The sequence below is a fragment of the Nanorana parkeri genome, unplaced genomic scaffold (assembly GCF_000935625.1).
Source record: "Nanorana parkeri isolate BGI_ZX_2015 unplaced genomic scaffold, ASM93562v1 scaffold1526, whole genome shotgun sequence".
In the NCBI taxonomy this organism is placed as follows: domain Eukaryota; kingdom Metazoa; phylum Chordata; class Amphibia; order Anura; family Dicroglossidae; genus Nanorana; species Nanorana parkeri.
The window spans coordinates 6,476-28,178 of record NW_017307794.1 but is presented as its reverse complement, the minus strand read 5'-3'; the positions used below and the strand labels follow the sequence as shown (position 1 = coordinate 28,178).

Here is a 21,703-nt window from a genome sequence, read left to right as displayed (position 1 = left end):
TATATAGATATATCTATCTATCTATATATATATATTTATATATACACACACACTGCAACCAGGCAAGTGTATCCTCATTACTTCAGCACCACCATAGCTGAAGCCTGCATTAGGCTGGGTTCACAACTGGGCGTACGGAATATACGCGTTTGCACCGCGATTAGTGGTAAAAGAAACGTGCGACAAACGCGCGTTTACGAGGGCTATCCGGTTGTATCCTAATGGATACGCGCGGCAAATATGCCCCAAAGAAGCTCCTGTACTTCTTTGGGCGTAGGGCGTTTTACAGCGCGTACCTACGCACTGTACAACGCCCAGGTGGGAACCATGCCCATAGGCAATTATTGGTTTTCACATGTTGAGCGTTTTACAGCGCGTAGGAACGTGCTGTAAAACGACCAGGTGTGAACCAGGCCTAAGTGTAAAATGCTCACTGGATTTACTAAGCGTTGACAAATTAAATTAAAAACATATAAAAAGTATAATACAGCATCTTACCATCGTTATCAGGAGCAATCAGACGTCCTTAGGCCCCAAATGAGGCATATTACACAATTTCTAAAAAAAACATCTATGTCCTCATACAGAAAAAAAAACCTTAATGTGATGCCAATTTACTGTTGGTGGAACACCTGCATCCACTCAATTCTAAATGATCATTTTGTATGGACCTATCCATACCTATCCTATATTTATGGAAATAATTTTATTATACACTTGATCATTTCTTCTACTTACTTTATCCAAACACCAGGTGTTAGGAATATTTGGTCTCTGTTGATCAATGCAGACAACTTTTTTCATGTCCTCGAAGCTAGGATCATGTGGAACAACATCAAAGAATGGAGGTTTATAGTCTTCTACCATACCTAGAAATAGAGGAAAATGTCAGTATGGTTCTGTGTGGATTACCAAGAAAGATGAAGAACTAGATTCTTATTGTCTTAAAGGGATTGACATTACTTTCTACAAGTAAATACATACTGTATAACACATTCAAACCTTAGAATCGATATTCTGAAACATTTAGTGGGAATTTCATGATTTTTCAATACAGTAATAAAGTAAAACAAAATACTCTTTTACTATAGCTACTTTCAAGATCTACAAAAATACGATATACCCTAGCCTTATCCCATACTTACAGTTTGCTCAAATTCCAGAATTAGAAGTCATATGCCATGTGTGCCTATGGCACATTGCCAATCACCTGCTAAATTTATAGATGTCTATCTGGCACAAGTTAAAAAGAAAAGCGACCCTTGCAGACATTCATAATTTAGACACACTAGTCCTGCAGTCTGTTAACACAACTGATAGGGAATGCAGGACTGTCATGGTATATATTTAATTAAAGACGAGGGTGGAAAGAAGCGCTGCAACCCTGGGATTTTTTTGTAGTACGAATAAAAACTTTAAAATCAATGTTTGGCTGAAAACTCACTGTTTGGACGGACAAGATGAGGTCTTGCAGTTGAGGAGTGGAGGCTGTATGGATCACTCAGCGGCATCTGTGGCCGGTCTGTGTGGATATGAAGAACGGGCTACAACGTCATTAGGCAGTCCATAGATGTTGCCTGGTGGTTGTTGTAACTGGGGGGTCCGTTGGGACAGAGTGAACTGTGCTGGTGGATGTGGCTCTCACCGTCAGGTGCAATGAGAGCTCAGCCTGGTCAGCCAAACAGTGAGTTTTCAGCCAAACATTGATTTTAAAGTTTTTATTCGTACTACAAAAAAATCCCAGGGTTGCAGCGCTTCTTTCCACCCTCCTTTTTACATATGCCTACAGGGTTCCTCCCCCTGAACAAGAAGCTGGCTCACCCCAAATTGTTTTAAATTTGTTTCAAATTTGTTTCAAATTTGTTTCAACATTAAAATTGTTTTTAACATATCCGTTTCCCTCACCACATTCCACATCAGTTGTGCGCTCGCCATTTTTACCGTTTTTTATTTAATTAAAGACACCTGCCTGTAATGTGGATGTGAATGAAGAACACCAACAAGCACACAAGACTGTCTTCTTGCCATGACTCCTGCATTTGGGAGGCATATCATCTATACGTTCCTGAGAGCATGAGTTGCTGGTACGCATATAAGAAGAATATTGTCCTCATACAAGAGTCATGTGTATCCTTCCTTGAATCTTGGTGAGCTTTGTGTATTTCCTCCAGATCTGTGCAGTAATCCAGTGTAAGACGTGGAGCTTCCTGTAATAAATTCCCTTGCAAAGTGAACAGCCACGTGTGCCTTTAGTAAATCAACCCCTAAATCTCCACATGAAGTGGCTCTCTTTAATAGACGCCTCACAGAACTTTATAAATATGGGTTATCAGAAGCTAATGATATTTTGAAGTAATATGATAAACTGTGTGATAATGTTAAAGGAGAACTATGGGGTCAGGGCTTTTCCCCATTGTTCTCCTTAGGGTAATGGGAGGACACAAACTAGCATCCTCCAGTCACCCTAGGCTCAGTATACCGCGAGCTACAGCTCGCGGTATACTGAGACGCCACAGCCGGAGTGCGTGAGTGACAGCTGGCTCTGCCTATCTACAGGCAGATCCAGCTTTACCCGCCCCCTCCCCCGTCTGTTCCGCCAGTCAGCGCTGTTGGATCAGAGCGGGGAGAGGGGAATCCAGCCCCTCCCCTGTCATGGCAGAGAGCCGTGACAGGATCGAGAGGTGAGCGAACCCGGTATGTGTTCGCTCACCTCCCGATCTACTGAGGCGACCTGTGACAGTCTCATTGTCACAGGTCGGCTAGAACTATGAGGTGAGTGAAAAGCACTCACCTCATAGTTCTCCTTTAAGGATGAATGCACTTTTAAACAATGTTCATCTGTCCTAGGTAGGTATGTATCTGGGGAGGATGGGAATAGGACAGTACCTGCAGGACGCACCTTTTATAGTGATGGGTGGCTTACACATTAACTTGCTAATGTATGCAATTGAGACCGTTTGTATTAATATTTAATAAGAATGCTTACTTCTGTCCACTTTTATTACGCAATAAAAGTGGACATAATATTATGTTATTAGGCAAAACCGAATACTGGACATTTGGGGGGGGTTTGTACATCCAGTAAATTGCCCCTCCTGTATTTATCTATCTGAAAAATACAAACATTTACCAGCTAGTTGTATAGTGTCTTGTATTTACGTACTCTCCCCTTCATGTCCCCTTCAAACTAAATCCCTGACAGTCTTCTGAACTCAGGATACAAATAAAGGATGACTTGGAGTAGGTTTTGGTCAGATAGGCTCACTCGGTAATCTTGTTCAGATAATCACATGGGAATGTAATTAGCGTTAAAAGGCATATCAATGTACGTTAAAGATTTAAAACTCTGTTTCTAAATGAGGTTGGAATACATCGACAAAATGTATATCTGTTATATAACTGCTTATTAAATATGCAGGTTACACTTGCACTGTAAGTTCACTTTATTGTTTGGCCTTAACCCCTTCATGACTGAGGCCCTTTTTTCAATTTTTGCACCCATGTTATATTCCACATTTTAGGCCTGAAAATGACGTAAAACCCCCCAACATTATATATTTTCTGAATGCCAAGACCCTATAGAATAAAATGGTGGTAGTTGAAAATTTTTATGTTGCGCAATATTAGCGCAACTCCTTATTAAACCCCAAAATTTTGTGACAAATTTAATTAAATGCCCCAAAACACAACAAATTACCCATTTTTTAAATGAAATATAAAAGATGAGGTTACAACGAGTAAAACGATACCCAACATGCCCAGTTTACAGATTGCGTGCGACCGTGAAACGGCGAAAAACTGCAGTACCCCAAAAAGTCAATAAAAGACACTTTAAAAGCCCCCACAGGTCATCAATTTAGAAATACCCCAAAATACTGGCCCTAGGATTATTGCTCTCACTCCGGCGTGCGCGGCGATACCCAACATGTGTAGCGCGTTCGTCGTTTTCATGCGTAGGCGCACCCGACGCGTGTTTACGTGGCGACGCGCGTGCTCGCGGGGGCGGGGTACTTTTAAAATTTTTTTTTATTATTATTAGATTTATTTTATTTCATTTTAATTTTAAAAACTGTTTTTTTTTTTTTTTTTACTTTACTTTGACTGCTATCACATGGGGGGGCTTGCAAGCCCCCCCATGTAATAGCAGATGGTGGTGACAGGTCCTCTTTAAGGTGATGCTGGGGGTCCAAAAGACCCTCAGTGTCACCTTTACACTGGAAATAAGCTATTGAAGTGCAGATCGCACTTCAATAGCTTATAGCTGGGCTGCAGGAGCCCAGAACTGACAGCCCAGGGACCGGAAGTGATGCAATCTGCATCGCTCCCGGTCCCATAGAACGGGGAGGGGATCGATGAACGGAAGTTCGTCGACCTCCTCCCCAGCTCCCCGCGGACACAAAGATCGCCGGTCCCGGGCCCGTAGGAGGGGCAACGGAGCCCGGGAAGCACGGCGGGGGTGTCCGCCGGGGGGGGCGGCCCCTTCTTCGGGACGCAGAAGCGATCTGGCGACAGGTAAGTCGCCAGGATCGCTTCTGTTGTAAAGCCGACAGTCGGCTCTACAAGTTTAAACAGAGTCCCGGCGGCAAAAGTCGCCGGGAGTCTGTTTAAACAGCCCCGATGCTGGCGACGTACACTGTACGTCGTCAGTCACGAAGGGGTTAATGCAATTTTAGCAACCTGCTCAGAAAAAAGAACAAACCTCCATATGGATAGCCAATCTCGGAGCTGTAATTTAGCCGAACTGACTATACTACTTGATATACAGTTAGCCACTAGGTCAAGAATCCACCACCGTGTACAGCCATTAAAGGGTAATAATGGAAACATGAAGATGCATAAACATTTTAAATTAAATACCGTATATACTCGAGTATAAGCCGTCCCGAATATAAGCCGAGGTACCTAATTTTAGCCAAAAAAACTGGGAAAAAGTATTGACCCGGATATATAACGTTCTTACTTACCTCGCCGAGCGTCGCGTCACTGCTGCTCGGTGTGCGGCGCTCCGAGCGGGGTCATCTGGCAGTCTCCGGCCACCTAAATTAGGACCCGGAGACTGCCAGATGACCCCGCTCGGAGCGCCGCACACCGAGCAGCAGTGACGCGACGCTCGGCGAGGTAAGTAAGATGACGCGCTGGCGCTGACTCGAGTATAAGCCGAGGGGGGCACTTTTCACCCAAAAAAATGGGCTGAAAATCTCGGCTTATACTCGAGTATATACGGTAATGAAATGATGACTTAAATGTATAATTGCTAAAAATAAACCATGATTTATTTATTTTTTTTCAAAAAAGTAGTACAATATATGTATTTTGCTACAGTAAAGCGGCACCAACTGTGTGTTCATAAACCACACTCAGTCAGTGGAGAACTCTTTACTTCCATACTAAATGGTAATTGCACTTGGTATTGGCGGTCATTTTCTGGTAAGTAGGTCTGGTCATCAAGAGCCTCTCTGCCTGATCATCAGTCCCAAAACTGTCTACCTCCCTGTGTGACATCAATTAATTGAACGCAATCAGCCACCAACAATATGGAAGTCACTAGTCGTGGTAGCAAAGTACATGGGTTCTTTCTATGAGATCAGGGAAGAATTTGTGTCCTTCTATAGCTGATTGACAGGCAGTAAAGTCCTGACAAGCAGGCAGTTTTCCAGTATATCCTAATAAAAAATGGGAAGTGCAATGAACAGGAGGAGGTAAGGGCTGTTTTGTTGGGAGAGGTGCAGTTTTTATATAGAGGCAGTCACAATAATAAAATACAATAACCAAAAAAATCAGTTAGAATTTTTTACAATGAAAAACAGTCATCATAAGAATAGGTGTGTTTTTAATGTTATAGTTTGCACAGGTGACTGTAGCTGTTTTAGTGCATTTGTAATAACACAGGTAAATACTATAAAAAAAATCATTTTAAATTTGCATTAAAAGTTCATTTAGAACAAGCTTTTTGGAGATCTACTCCCTTGAACCCTCCCTTCGCTGGGACCATAATTAGAGGGTACCTGGATCTCCCTTAAGCTTGTCCTAAAAATTGACGCAAAGTCCCCTGGTCTCCATATATAAATGGTCTAAAAAAAAAACTACAAAAATAAAGTTAGGTCAAAAATAAAGCAAAACTTCTGGGTGCCTGAAATCGCACGAGAATGCACTCCTGCAATAGGTTAGAGAGCATTCTTGCAGGATTTTGAGCTCACAGCTTTTTTCAGGAGTAGTGAGGTACAGTGATACCACCTGTGCCTCCCAGAAGTGTCAGAAGTCAAAATTTTTGTTGGTGACTTTGTATATGAGTTAGCGGGCTATAAGTGCAGTGGACCGTTTTGATACAAGGATTGGGAAATTAAGCGCCACATTCCATTTAACAGTCCAGATCCATCTTTATTCAATTTTGGTTTAAGGGGACAGTATAGAAATAGACAACATGTTTCAGGGGCTCCTACAAATCCTGTCTTCATCAGGACTTACTAAGGCAGAACATTTATCAGAACTGTAAAGGCTTGAAATTGAATATAATTTTGTCCTGTGTGTGAGAACGGATAAAGCTCTTCAGCAGCTGATTTGGCAGCCATACATTGAATAAAGATGTATCTGTACTATTAAATGAAGTGTGGTGCTTCAATTCACAATCTTGCAATTTCACACCACAAACCAAGGAGGCAGTGGAGATCCTCTGGAATGTAGAAGCTGCATGTCCAATAGTCAGATCATCTATACCAATTCTTTCACATCTTAATTAATCTTTCACATCTTACATTGTAAAGCGCTGCGCAAACTGTTGGCGCTATATAAATACTATGTAATAATAATAATTGGCCAGCCACACCAATAGGACAAAACTTGCAGGTCCAGCACTTTTATTCCACTTTCTAGTACTTGTGTTTCCTATGACATTCATACCCCATACAGACGATATTTATTTTGCTGAAGGACAAGGATAAAAATATTTAATGCCAATCAAATTTCCTCACTGATGGTTGGCAACCAGTGCAGACAAAATAACATGTTCACCCTGTAACCACAAATGTTATTGATTGTCTGTAATCTTGATGATTGTAATGCATTTCCTCTTCACAGAAACATTCCTGCTGTGGTCTGTGTTTTTTTTTTTTTTTTTCAGAATACTTGGCTCAGGTCTTTTCCTTCTGCTATTAACGCCCACTACACATTGTAGATTTGTTATTGCTAAAAGAATTATGTGGGTGAAAGTCAGACTCCATATCAGTGCTTTGACTGCACAGCAAACTTGAAATTAAGTCAATGTCAAAACCAAGCCCCTGGAAGGTGCTATTTTCCACTTGAGGAAATGCATTCTGTGCTGTGGTAGCATTCTTTTGTGGTGGAAATGGTCCTGTATTTCAGATTTATGGCAACGGGCTGCAGGAAACATGGCAGCAGTCCAAGTTTCTCTCTGATGCTGCTAGTTTTCTAATCAGTGTTGAATAAACAGAGTGCTGATTGAATGTAATGGCTGCTTTAATCATGGACCTGGGTGCTGACACCAGATTACGGTGTTTATAATTTAAAGCTAATCCTTCGTGGAAAACAAAACCATCTGAAATCAAAGGGCTGATTAGCAGGCCTGCAGTGTCCGTTTTGTTCCAGCGCAAGTGGCAAGTTCTGTTCTGTCAGATTATTTAACTAAGCAATTAATCGTCATGTATATTGAGAACTTATTCTTTCTATGGATGTGTAAAACAGATATACAGGTCGCCACATATCTCTAACAAAGGATTAGTGGCACTGATGAGAACGGTTTACAAGATGTTGCAGCTTCATTCTTAATACCCTATTAACACATTACAATTAGAGATGAGCGAACTGATTCGGGAATCTGGATTAGGGCAAATGTTGCTGATTTGCACAATCCGAATTGATCTGATGGTCAGATACAACTAGCCATTTCTGACACTATTTCTGGTTTATTTAGTCAAAGCTCTGGTTACGAACATACTACGCAGCTAAAACTTAAAGGAGAGCTCCAGGAATTTTCCCTGGAAAGGACAGCAGGAGGTAAGTGTAATGGGGTATTATCCATGCTGTCCTTTCTGAGATATACAGTAGCTCTCCTTAATGTGAGCCCAGATCCCAGCAGGACCTTCAGCTCAATGTTTCCAGTCCGTGTGCAGTCTGCTTCTAGTCGCTGCTGCTTCCTAAATGAAACGTGTTGATGGCAAATGGTAGTCCCATAGACTTCGATTGCCAGGACTAATTCAATACGAAAATAGTAAAGGCCAGCTATAGGTACAGTTTTTTCCTGGAGCTCTCCTTTGACAGTGGTTGCGCATGTTGACATCTTGTCTACTGGACTAATACGGCTTACCTATTTATATTGCACTATATAGGAGGGCTTTGTACAACAAGTCCACAGCACAAAACAAACATCTGCTCATCTGAGCAACTAACTGAACTCAAGTCAGTCCATGATTAACAGGGTGCCCCCCTTATGGGTTCCTCAAAGCAAATAGGTAATACCAGTAGGTATTGGTACTCTGCAAGCAGGAGGCCCCACAGCATACAACGAGAGAGAGCCCTAAACATCAGTCAGCTCACATATAAAAAGACCTGTTGTTCTGCCTCAGCAGGGAAAATGATTAGGTTTACGTACCTGCAATATCAAAATCAGCCACCAGATGGAGCTGAAGGAAAAACATCTCTGGTAAAAGCCGCTTAGATTGCTTTCCCTTTAAGAAAACTCCCAACATCCCTCAGCCCAAAGAGAAATTAAATAAGTGCATATTGGGAGTTCAGGCTCCATTTTACGACTGAGGAAAGAGGAATCCACTATCATCTGCAGCACATGTGTGGAGGAAAGAGCCCATATCCCTCTTAGGCAGCATCGCTGGTAGAAATTGACTTATTTCTCTCTGTATTTGTAAGTTGACACTCTATTTATATATTGTATATACTGATTGTATGTTTCCTTGTTCTTTATCACCAGTTTCACCCGCCCTGTTATGTTAATAAATCATCAAGATTTCACCCAAAATAGGAAGGTTTAGCTGCATGTCAAGCTATACATAGGCCATGGGGTAACATCTAGCAATGACAGAACACCTGTGGACAGCTGAGTCTACTATTGAAGTCTGGCTATCAGGTAAGCTGTGGATCTAAGAATAGAGGCTTTATCCTACCCGAAACTCTACAAAGCCTCTCACACCCTAGGACCCTAAACAAAACGTATTATTCAAGTCTGTTTACTCCATATCATTTATCAAACCAGTAGCCCCTTACCAAATGTAGGTGACAAAACCTAGGTGGCCCATATACACCATCCACATCCACAGCCAGTGCCGCACAAAATATGTATATAAACAAAAAAAGTACTAATTCTGTTTTACATTTATAAGTCTGCAAAAAAATATATTGTTTTGCTTAATCTTTCCACATACTCTTTTTCCATGTGTCTTCAGTCTGGTCAAATGCTATCACAGGTCCTCTGACTCCTCTTCAGTCCTTGGCTGTAATTGGGTCTAAAATGCTACAGAGGGCTCTGCCATACAATGAGGTGGGTTCACTCTCTGCAGCATTCTCCTGTGAGTCCGGGTCCTCGGTACTGTGTATCATTCTAGCCAGTACAGCTTCACCATCTAGTGCAGAGAGGACTTTCTGGAGGGGACAGCATTGGAGATAGGGTAATTATTGCAGCATGATCTGATTTATGATTGAGCTGATTAAATCTGGATTTAAGCTGCAACACTTAAGAGTTCTTTATTGGATAGGGATACATGAAACTGTACTCATCTATTATAAGTAATAGGGTATTTGGTATATGTTTATGTGTCATATGTGGGGGTGTGCACTTTTTCCCTTTGTCTTTGCCATGAGAGCTGTATACCGAGAGAGTACCCTGCCTGTATAAGCCTCAAAACAAGGAAACTTCAAAATTCCTGTATGTTCTACCCTTAGGCCCAATATAAGTTTTACAAATGAAGTTTATGTTTCCTTGCAAATTCACCAATGAACCAAGACTCACCATTTATAATTGTCCTCCTGCAAATTTCCCAAACGACTAATCCATAAGCCCACACATCTGTCTGTTTATAAGATTCAAATGAGTCTGTTCGAATGGTCTCATCGAGGACCTCGGGCGCCATGTAACGCTTGGTGCCAACTCTTGGATTATTACCAATATCAAGATAATCACCATTCTGAGAGTGCATCACTGCAAGACCTGTAAAAATAATGTATATTTTTTCACTTATATTTTGTGATGTAACAGAGAAAAAAGAAGAACAGATATATGACTGCATATAATACAGAAATATAACATCAGTATACATATTTATTCATAAGTTCTTCTTAATCTTTTTAAATATGCAGCTTTCTTAAAAATGATTGATCTATCAATGAAGGTCCTTGTTCAAGAACTTCCTACTATAAAATGATAATTATTTTTCCAATTGTGCTCCTGTGTTGCCACCCTGTATCTTGCATCCCTGGTGGAGACTACAAGCAGCATGTGTCAACACATCTATCACAGACACTGTCCACCATTGTCTCTTTTAGGAGGCTTGTTAAAAACAATTATATCCTGCCGAAGCTAGAGGGAGAGGATGTAGGCAGGACGTGGCTGAAAGAAGCTGGAGGAGAGTAAAATGCGCTACCATATGTAAAATAACATTGAACAGATAATAGTTTCCCTTTATTTGTTAGGAGTCTACATCTATATAATGGCTTTTGCTACACATACAGATACTCACCTAAGTCTGCAATGCAGCATTGTTTGTTGGATTTCACCAGGATATTTCTACTCTTCAGGTCTCTGTGTGCAATTGCAGGTTTTCCTTGAGTGCCAAATATTTCCACGTGAAGGTGCACCAAGCCACAGATGATTGATGCTGCCAGTTGTAAACAATCCTCAGGGTTCACAGTGTTCCTCTGAAGATAGTCATATAGTGAACCATTTTCATGGTAATGAGTGATCAGCCATAGTTGGGTGCTGGAGTTTCGAGAAGTCATATCAGATGCAATAAATCCTGAAAGTGAAAAACTAAATGTTAGTCATTTTAAAAAATCTGCTTCTAAAAAGGCACTCAACGCTGTATCTAGATTTTATGGAATGGCTTGATTAGACACAGTCAAGTTATTTTAATGTAGAAAACAGAGCACCACAATTAAACATTTACACATACAGCAAGTCCTCAAGCTCCACGTACAATCGCCGCCATGTATTGTATGAAAAATTACCTTTTCAGTTCAATCTGCAGTCAGCTATGGTTTCCTGAAAAGAATATTACTTTCTTGCAACTATCGTAACCGCATCAATAATCAGGGGTTTCTGTAGATTGTTATTTTTTAAAGCTGATGTCATTGGGTCACTGCTTTTCCCAGCAGTATTTCTCAGGGGCTGAATATGTAATCAGAGAAGGCAAAATCTCCAACTTAGAACTAAAGCTGGCCATACACCTATAGATTATCTGCAGATTTTCTATGGTCAGATGGAAAAAGTGCAACAGATTCCTCCATCTCCGCTAAACTGTGTGAATGGAGGAATCTCCCACTGGGCCAAGCTTCAGTATCTTGCTAGTCGGCCCATGCACATTTCAGGGGAATTCAAAAAGAGTGTCGCAGGAAATTCTTAGGCTGCATTGCACCAGAATTCTGGCGCAAACATGATATTGAATTCCCCTGATTAAGTGACTAACTCTGCAGTAAACCCTGTTGAAGTCTATTAGAGGTGAAGAGGTGAATCTTGTTATTCAATTTTGGCCATTTGTAGAAGCTATTGATAAGCAAAAAACGTGGTAATCTGGGCACTACCTTGAGGGACAGGTACCAATGGCAAAATAAATAAATCAATACAAAATACAGAATTGGCAGCTCTCTCTAACAGTTTCAACACATACTGACAATATGGCTGCTGTAAACCACCCTTTTATAAAAGGAGGTTGGGTTATCCATTCTTTCAGCAAAGTGTTGTCCATTATAGGTTGTTCTTTATTACTGACAGTGAGTCTGCAAAGTTTTTGGCCACAATTTTGCAAACCTTGAAGATTCGCTGCAAAACAATGGTTCCTCATTCGTATGTTTAAATAGATGGCATTCCAGATGAACACGACAGCCAGAAGATGGCAGCGTTCATATGCAAACTGAAGGCTTTCATTTTTATTGATGAAATCTTCAGCCTGCATGTTATAATATGTTAGACCTGCAGGGTGTTCACATGATCGGGAACCACTCTGATTGGTTCCCAATCACCAATGGAGACAATTGGAATTAAAAGCGAGCAGCTGTGCAAAATGTAAGTTGCTAATTCCCAAATGGTGTATATTAATGTATCCCCAACATGGGGCATCGTGCCATGGAATATTAATATACAAATTGCTGGTGGGAAGTCCACATAGTGGAGTCCAGATCTGACATCTAACAAGTGAATGTGTGTTCTCTGTACAAACAACACAGGATATGTTTACACTGTACAAGATCCAATAGTGGATAAAAGCATTATCACCCTACCCAGTTCCCAATCCCTAGGTGCATAAAAGATGAGCAACTCTAGCAGGCACCAAATAGAACTCCAGGAATTATTATTTTTTTAGGAATACTTAAATTGGTCCAACTTGGCTCAATGTGAGTATCCATATCTGATATACAGAGGGAAGCTGATAGAATTAGATCTACAATTTAGAACAAGTCATAGCACAAGTATCAAAAAGTATATAAGCCTTTTGGGAGAGTGATGTCTGAGAAAAAAAGAAACATTCATTTCTTAAGGCAAACATAAAGCAACTAAGAGAAGGTGTCCATGCCTCAAACTGTAGGGACACTGTAAGTCATTGACTGGCAATAAAAATAATCCATGGTCTCTTTAGTAAATTAGTAAAAAAGTATGGTAAAAAAATTGAGGTAGTACTCATCCATTAGTGGCTATGTGAGAATATGTACTCGGGTGCAGAGCAGTCTTACAGGACGTCCATGTTAATTTGCTGCACACATGCGTCTCCCCAGATCTGTGCATTTTAAATAGTGCTCTTGCTAACCTTCATAAGAAACCCACTTCTAAGGAAAATGATAAAGGTGCCTAATTGCCATCAATTATGGCAGAAAAGTATCTTCCTTCCTCTAAAATCTGCTTTGATAAGGTCATATTGCACCTTAACATAGTTTTGTTATAAAGAAAGGGAATTAAAAGTACTAAAATTGTGTGATATTATTTTTCCTTTTTAACAGCAACCCACATTTAAATTGACTGAAACACCAAACTCAGTTCTGTGGATTACCTAATTATTATTGTGAGATGTCATTAATTCTGAGGTGTTCAATTGTTTCCATTAATCAACCTTAGTTTTATTTAAACACTTGTTCAGTAAACATATGACAAAATTGAGTGTTTTGCTATTGTATTAAGGTTTATTTGAAGATCATATCTTGTAGGATCTATTGAGGTTAATTTACTAAAGCAGTAGAAAACCTTTTCTTTGACAAACAAATGTTCATTTAGATTATTGATACTCTGTTTACTTCATTTATCCAATAATGTGCAAGCAAAAATCTTGTTTCTTTAGTTTTTTATACATGCTTTATTCAAAGTGAAACTGATCTAAACTTTACCTTATTTTCTAAGATAAGTGAACAATCACTTTGCTAAACAACCATTTTCTACTGCATTAATAAATCATCCCTTCTCATTCAGATATCCAGAAAATTCCTTAGAATATACAAGTATTTTCTTGGAAGTTATATGTGATTAGTAGGTGGAAATCATGGAAAATAGGTTGTAGAAATTATTCTAGGGAAGCAGGAATTTTATCCATTGATTTAAGAACAAAACAAATTAGTGTACAAATTAGCAGCTGAATGGGTATTTTTAATAAAAAATAAATGCAGCAACTGAACATTACCTAAGATATTTTCATGACGTAGTAAAACCGTATTGTAAATTTCTGTCTCTCTGAACCATGACTGTTCATCTCGAGAAGAGAATATCTTTACGGCTACATTTTCCCCCTGCCACGTGCCTCCCCACACTTCTCCATATCGCCCCTTACCTAGGAATAAATAACAATCTGTTACATTTGCCGATACTGTACATAAAGAAACATTTGTGTTTTAAATATCGCCATGGCATGTTAATATAATGTCTAACCAACACTGTTCAGCCACATAATAAAAATATAAGACACATTATTAGAAAATACATTTGTACATAGCTCCTTTATTACCATATATTCAACAAATGTCCAAACAAACTTACTAAAAAACTAAAAGAAAGGATCACTTAAACAAAAAAATGTATTACAATTAAAATGATCATACCATGTAACAGAACCATAACAAAGGACTTTGCACTACAAAATTATTGGTAGATCTAAAGAAGCTTGTGTAATCAGATTGTAATGTGTATGATGAGCTTTATTGATACAGACAATGATAAAACCAGTAAAAAGTTTTGGCTGGAGTTTAAAGAACTTCAGTAGGAATTATTAAAGTCTAAAATCCTCACATTGCAGGTCCTCTGTTGAATCTCTAAAAAAAAACCTTAGCCCTTTGGGTCTAATATTTTCTATGTAACAGTAACCGCCATATTTTCTTGGAGACTTTTTAAATTGTTGTGTGTAGCTGCTCCAACAGCATCACTACAGAAAAAAAAAAGTTAGCTCACGTACAACAGGTGGTGTAGATGAATCCAGTACTACTGACTAGCTTGTCATGAGTTCTCAATGCTGTGTTTTAATCAGTTATATTCATGGGCTTCTATTATCATTTTAAGTCTTGTTAGCTTACCATTGATCTATTTTCTGAGTGAAAGGATGGAGACTGTGTAAAGGAGTTGTTGTAAAGAACTGTTGCTGCAATGTCAATCCAAAATCAATTAGCATGCATGTGTATTGAGGCATTCTTCTCATTTGGCCTATACATACATACAGGGCCGGATTTACTCTCTCTGCTGCCCCAAGGCCAGGATTTTCAATGCACCGCCCTCCCTGCTAAACAGCACACGAGCAGGAACAGGACCTCTAACCCGAGGTTGCCCCCCATCTGCCTGACGTTGGGACTTGTGTACTGGTCGGGACTTGTGCACTGGTCGGGACGTCGGGACTTGTGCACTGGTCGGGACGTCGCATCAGGACTTGTGCACTGGTCAGGACGTCGGGATTTGTGCACCCCCCTTCTGGCCTCGGAGGCCTTGTGGGGAATCCGACTCTGCATACATACATAAGGAATATGCACCATTACCACCTTCTGATTTTTTTCTGCATAAGTGCCTAATTCTGGATGGTTCAAAATGAATCTGTTCAGCCAGCAAGAGAGGATAAAAAAAATCCTGTATCAGCCAATTATTTTTTAAATCACCATTTTTCTTGGCAGTTGGTACTTACAGGGCCACCCATGGCTTGAAATTCGAGCCATCATGCCCAGCTTTAGAATGACCTCACAGTGAACTCAATATTACAAATTCAACAAAAAATCAGAAGTTAGAGGACTTCTCATTTATGTATTATGTGCGTATTATTTAAAAAAAAACAAACATATTCCTACGCTTGTCTTCGGCATGCTGCTAATGCATCTTTATTTAGTACTCTAGGCTGACGTCTTCTTTAAGCCTTTTGGTAAGACATTTTATGTTAATATGCATTGTAACCTATAACTGTCAATGCCTATATCCTATAACCTATATACTGTCAGAACAGTATAAAAATAAAGTGGAAAAGTAATTAGTTGCTATGGTCAAAATACATTTCCTTCTACATCAATTTCCCAGACAATAGTAGTATTTTTGGCGAATGCTGCTGTCTTCTTCTTTCATCATATCTTATCGTGGACATATTCATGCAAGACTTATCTTGGTCTGCAGAATATATCTGTCACCCTTAATCCAGCTGTCTCCCAGTTCACATCAAAATAATATTCAATATATCCTTTCAGTAAGTCCTATGTGCTTTACAGAATAGCCTTACAAAAGTACAACAAAAGTAGCCGCCCTCCAGAAGGAAGGACAGTGTCTGCACCAATTCAGAGATGATCATGGGGTTCTACCCTAAATGGCAAGAGGTCCCAATAATAATTAAAGAAATTGTATAAAAGATCAAAATTGTCTGGTTAATGGTTATCTTACTTTTTAATTTTGCGAGTATTAAAAAATGAATGAAGGCTTGACTATACTAAGGGCCCAATCACATCAAAATGCATTTGTTAATGTGCATTGCCTTGAGGTGTGCTGAAATGCATTTTTGAGAGTTTTAAGAGACTTTTTTTTAAAGTGTTATATGAACTGAAAAATATTTTTTCTCTTTATTTCTTAGCAGCAGCTTTTGTTATAATTATACCGTGTTATACATATCATCATGGCAGAATAGTATTGATGGGTAATATCAGTTCTGTTCCACTTAAAATATTTGCAGGTGTATTTGTCTTACCTACACATTCCACGAGTGTAACCTGACGAGCCACAGTTCTTTGTACAAGGAATGGTAGCCCAGAGCCACTACCTGTAGTGCAGTAGTCATCTAGGAGATCCTGAAAAAATTGCACATCCATTTGTTAGTTTTTGAAAACAATAAACTATGAAAGAAACATAACATTGGCAACAGCATAAGGTAATTAATGGAGAGACTTTTGTATTTTCTGCATGTAAACTTCCTGTTTCTTGAAGACGTTGATACTCCAACGATCCGGGATGTTGTATTCTTCACCCATCCCTTCCCACTCTGGTTAGCTCTCTAATAGCCAGTGAGACCGCCCAACACTTTGTGGCCAATACAGAGCTAAGAAGAGCAGGAAGAATCAGACTGTGGCTTGATCATAAGAGATCAAGAAGTAAATTAGATTTTGAACAAGCTTTACTTACTACTGTAGCTCCTGGAACTGTGAAAGAATTTATCCTTAAAGTTCACAGCAAAAGAATTGAAGCCATTAAGGTTGGTTCTCTCAGCAGGCCATTAAGGTTGGTTCTCCCAGCAGCCGAGCTTCCACTGCTCTCTCCTCAGTGTTCACATAAGAGATAAGGAACTACAGGGAGAGGGAGCAGGATGAGCTAAGCTGTTGACAACTGACTTGAACAACTTCAGTGCTTTATCTGTGAAATTTGAGGATGATTTGCTCCACAGTGCCAGCAGCTACAGATGTCAGTGAAGGCTTCTGTAAAAGTTTTTAATGTCTTGTTTTGAAAATATTCAAATATATTTAATTGTCCAATATTTGGACACATTTATACTTGAATGGTGCAGTAAATCCCATAAAATATGAGATTAAAAATGCACATTTGTTGTTTTGCTTATTGTATGGTAAAGTAGGTTGCATACAAGCCAGCTAGGAAGCAGGCAAATAATAAATAGCACTTAATGGGAAATGTTGCATTAAACGTATGACTAAGGCTAGGTTCACACCTGGATGAGTCCTGACCCGCAGCAATCATGCACAAAACTGCGCGGTCATGGAGTCGGCCACCACAGCCGATCGCACTGGAGGTGCCATTATTTTCGAATGGCAGCCCAGATCGCGCAGTTTCCCGCCGGGATTTCGCCTGTGCAATTGAACACAATCATGGCTAAAAAAAAAACACTAGCGTCCTGGGTGTCACTTTGGTCTGAACCTAGCCTAAAACTGCTAAATCTATATATTTGTATGTAACAGCATGGTTTATTTTTGTAATGTTACAGTACTATTGTACAAATGATTTAAACCATGCCCAGATAAAATAAAATAGCTGTACACAGTTTTATCTTAACCATCAGTCAGATGACTCACCCCTAAAGTGCTGTCACCAACAGTTGATGCATTTACAATGTCTACATTTCCAAAGTCAATAAGTCTGGCCAGGGATTTTTTCCTGCTTTTTCTTCTTAGTTTCCAGAATAAGAATGTGAAAAGTATGGCAAGGATCAGGAACAGGACCACTGGGAGAACAGTTACCAGGAGAAGACGTGTCAGTGCTGGCTCTTCTACTTTCTCTTTTAGGGAAAGAAAGAAAGAAAATGGAATTAGGTGCACACTAAGACTAAATACAAGTTATGTGGGTGAGACTTTTATTCAAATCAGCATGCTACTCCCTTCTGGAACTAAAATAGGTTGATGTTCAGGTCAGTGGCGGATCCAGGGGGGGGTGCACCTGTGACTGTCCCGAGTGACGAGTCCTGACCCTTGCGTCTGCTGCGGCTGCCACCCGCTGTTGTGTGACACAACTACATACAGCTTTCTCTCTGTGTCACAGACTTTACTTGAACTGCAGTAAAGTCCGTGGCACGGAGGGACAGCTGTATGTACCGGCGGCTGTGCGTGGATCTTCTGAATGAAACAGGTCATTGGCAGCTGCAGCTGCCTGTCATTGGCAATGACTGATAGCCTGGCGGAGCCGATGCCCATCTCAGCAGGCACCCTCTCCTGTGACCCCTCCCCTCCACTGGCCGCCAAGGACGCAGATGAAGAGGTGCTGCAGCCTGCATATGTTAGGTGAGGTTGGGGAGTCTGTGGGTAATGACTGCCTTGGGGGGAAAGGGGGGATTGGGGGACTAGCTGCGCTGGTGGTATTCAGCATTGCTGTATAATGATTATACAGCAATGCTGAATACCACCAGCCAGGGGCGGACTGACCCCTTGGGCAATGCCTTCAGGAGGCCCGTCACACTGCAGGTGCAGTGGCTACCTCCCTCCGCCGTCTCTCTGCCACCTGCACCGCTACAGATGCGGCTCTCTAAATGTGCAGCCGCTCGCTCCTCTAGGGGGTCCTCGAGAGGCCCCAGTGGGCGGCCCTCTAACATGCCTGATTAGAGGGCCGCGTCTGGCAAAACCCCACAAATAGTGAGGACTGGGTGCCTCGTAGCGTTTAACATTCTCAGGACCATGGTGAACTGTTTCTGACTGTCTAGCTGAGACCTAATTATCAAATGTGGAAATCTTAAACCCACCCCAGTGTGATAAGTGATAAAAGGAGTTACTTTACTTATAGTGTAGATAGTCATATCAGCATTACAGAAATTTGAGTAACAGCATCTTGCTTCTAAGAAACTGGTCTTGCTGTTGCACTGTTCTGTTATGTGGTTATCAAAACAGCCACGGACCCTGAAGACTTCGTTATTTTCAAGCATTTGCTCTGTCACAAAGCATGCATTCCCAGTACAGGTATCTCCTGAGCAGTGATGTCCATGACAAGTACAATTGTAAATGGTATCTGTAACGATATAAAGGGTATAACAGTTTTCATGTGCATTAGAGATAAAGATGCCAAACCATTGTATAAGCTACAGTTTACTGACCATGTTTTTGCTTGTACAGTATGTGACAATATTTAAATTTTTCTTTGTTGTGTCTTTTATTATAACTGCTTTAGTAGATCATGACATAAATAATAAGAGCACCCAAATGATAAAAATTATGTTATATTGTTCCTCATAGCTAACTCCACCCTTCTTAGCAGCTTGCAGTCCTAGAATATAATTTTCTGTATTCAACCTCTCCCATTTAAACAGAAATGTCTCCCAGCTGTAGCTGACAGCTCTATCCCACCTAATCTGATGCCTTTTTATTATACTTACAGTCAGTGGCGTAATTAGAAATACCTTATCACAGTCGAGACCATTTTCAGTGGGGGGCCAGTAGCCCTTATTTTAATTTTGGTTGCCCCTGTCTGCCTGACATCTTGTGTACAGGTTTCTGCTGCCATGAAACCCGAACACAGCATTCAAAACCCCAACGGTCCGGGTGAATCCTGGACAGGTGGCAACCCTACCCCCGCCCCCATTTTAATAGAAATGCGTTGATCAGCACGTTTTTGAGCATTTTTAATTGCGTTTTAGTTGCTGAAACGCGACTAAAAACAGCCAAAAATGCTCTTTCAAAAATCGTGCGGAAACGCTTCGGCCCTTGTGTAAATGGCGCCTGAATGAGGCCTAACACTTTACTTTAATACTGCCACACCAATGAGAGGCTGAGGGGCATTATAAAAAAAATAATGAAGGAACGCTAAACTGTAAATAAGCAATTTATGTTATAAATGGTTTTTGTGCTGTGTTAGTGTTTGTGTTGTGATAAAATGATACAGGCGTATATTTAATTACAACACAAGGTATCACAACGCACGGCAATGCGTCACAAAGCTTTGCCATGCGCTGCCACAGTTAATTTAATGTTTTTTTTACAAAAGAAAAAAATCATGCACTGCGATGCGTTCTAACATATTATGTGTAAATATATTATATATTAACAACGTAATATGGTGCATGTGTATGTTATGTGTGTGTGGGGGAGGGAGGTGTGGGTTGTGCTTTTATTTGGAGACTTTTTTTTAAAAATCCGATTAATCGAACTTAATAATCGGCTAACTAATCGATTATGAAAATAATCGTTAGCTGCAGCTCTAGTGCTATGTAATCGTCACTGAGAAGAGGAAAGGAAGATGTTAGCGTGTGCGGCACATGGACATGGCAAGTCACAAGATTAAAGCTTAACTTCAATAAATGGGTAAATACACAAATGAAATGCATATATTAGTGCCAAAGGATTTGCATTTCTATTGATACAGTTCTGTGTTTTACGCAGCTCTGCCACAGAGCACAACCTTGTCTGGCAGGTGAGGTCATGAGAATTGATCTTCTGCAGTTAAAAAGGGGTAGAACTATATAAATACTGTATAATAATGTTCAGCAAACATTGTCTAAAGAGGCCTGTGTATTCTTACTTAAATCTTCATGTGCTTTGTGTCTTTCTTCCAGATCTGTGCAGTAATCCAGTGAAACTGTGCAGGAGCTTCCTGTATTAGGACTGAGCAGCGCTGCTCTCTCTCCTTGTGCAGGGTGGCGGGTCTTTTATCCACCCTTCTTGTAGTTTTCTGCAGGCAACCTGTAGTAGCTGGAGCCTGCTGGACCCCTCCCATAGCTCTGCTCTCTGCACAGGATATGTACAGCACAGTGATAATGTCACCACTACTTTTACAAGGTAATAACTGGGTCTGCAAAAGCATTTGGCGCACACGAAAGGGACATTTATCCTTCGTGGCTATTAAGAATTGTCCTTACCTGTTGCAGATGTGACAATCGAGAGTAAAAGTATCCAAAAGCTTATTTGTAGCATTTTCTCTGGAAAATGTCTGAACCAGTTCAGTAGTTGTCATGAGCCCTTTTCCTGCATAGAAGAAAAAAAAACCATCAATTTCAAAAAGGTTTTACTTTACCGTAAGAAATATCCACGACTCATCTCTTGAATCTTTTGTAAATGTGAAAATGATAGTTCCGATTGGTACTTTTTTTGAATTGACTGAAAACATGTTTTAGCTGAAATTAATTTCAAAGTGAAAGTTCACCTTCAAATATTACCAACAATACAAATTTAGAAAGTGCACCCATCCTTATCTTTCTTATGTGAACTACTAATCCCATTTATCCACAATGTAATAGAGATGAATAAAGGCAGACATGCTCAAAACCCAGCATGTGTGACAACCATAGCTCCCTCCATGGATATAAAGGGACAGGAATAGTGGCATTCACAGGATCACCGGGTAAGAATAAATAGAAAAAAAATGCAGGAACCTCATCTAAGGACTGGTAAGCTGCAATAAATGTCATTTTTGTTTTTGGGGTTAAGATACATTTTAATATTTGACAAAAAATAACAATATTTTCAATCTATATGTTGTTTAGTCCTGACAATAAAAACAAGTAAAGAATTGTTTTCAGGGATTGCATTACAGGGTTAGGTTTAGAAGACAGGGTAAGATGTAGGTTACATTAACGGTAATTTACTCATTTTACGTTTGTGAAATTCATTT

General features: G+C 40.1%; 1 protein-coding gene across 1 annotated transcript in view; it reads right to left on the bottom strand.

Moving 5' to 3' along the window:
* ACVRL1 (activin A receptor like type 1) overlaps window positions 1-21,060 on the bottom strand; it is a 26,386-nt gene extending 5,326 nt beyond the window's left edge. Inside the window, exons 1-8 of the mRNA XM_018570378.1 lie at window positions 20,952-21,060; window positions 18,881-19,108; window positions 17,689-17,885; window positions 16,359-16,458; window positions 13,842-13,988; window positions 10,701-10,976; window positions 9,974-10,171; window positions 739-869 (exon numbers count right to left, since the gene is read on the bottom strand). Of these exons, the coding sequence (XP_018425880.1) occupies window positions 739-869; window positions 9,974-10,171; window positions 10,701-10,976; window positions 13,842-13,988; window positions 16,359-16,458; window positions 17,689-17,885; window positions 18,881-19,108; window positions 20,952-21,006 (1,332 nt within the window). The 5' untranslated portion in view covers window positions 21,007-21,060. The remainder of the gene's footprint in view (window positions 1-738; window positions 870-9,973; window positions 10,172-10,700; window positions 10,977-13,841; window positions 13,989-16,358; window positions 16,459-17,688; window positions 17,886-18,880; window positions 19,109-20,951) is intronic.
* Between the last annotated feature and the right edge of the window lie 643 nt (window positions 21,061-21,703).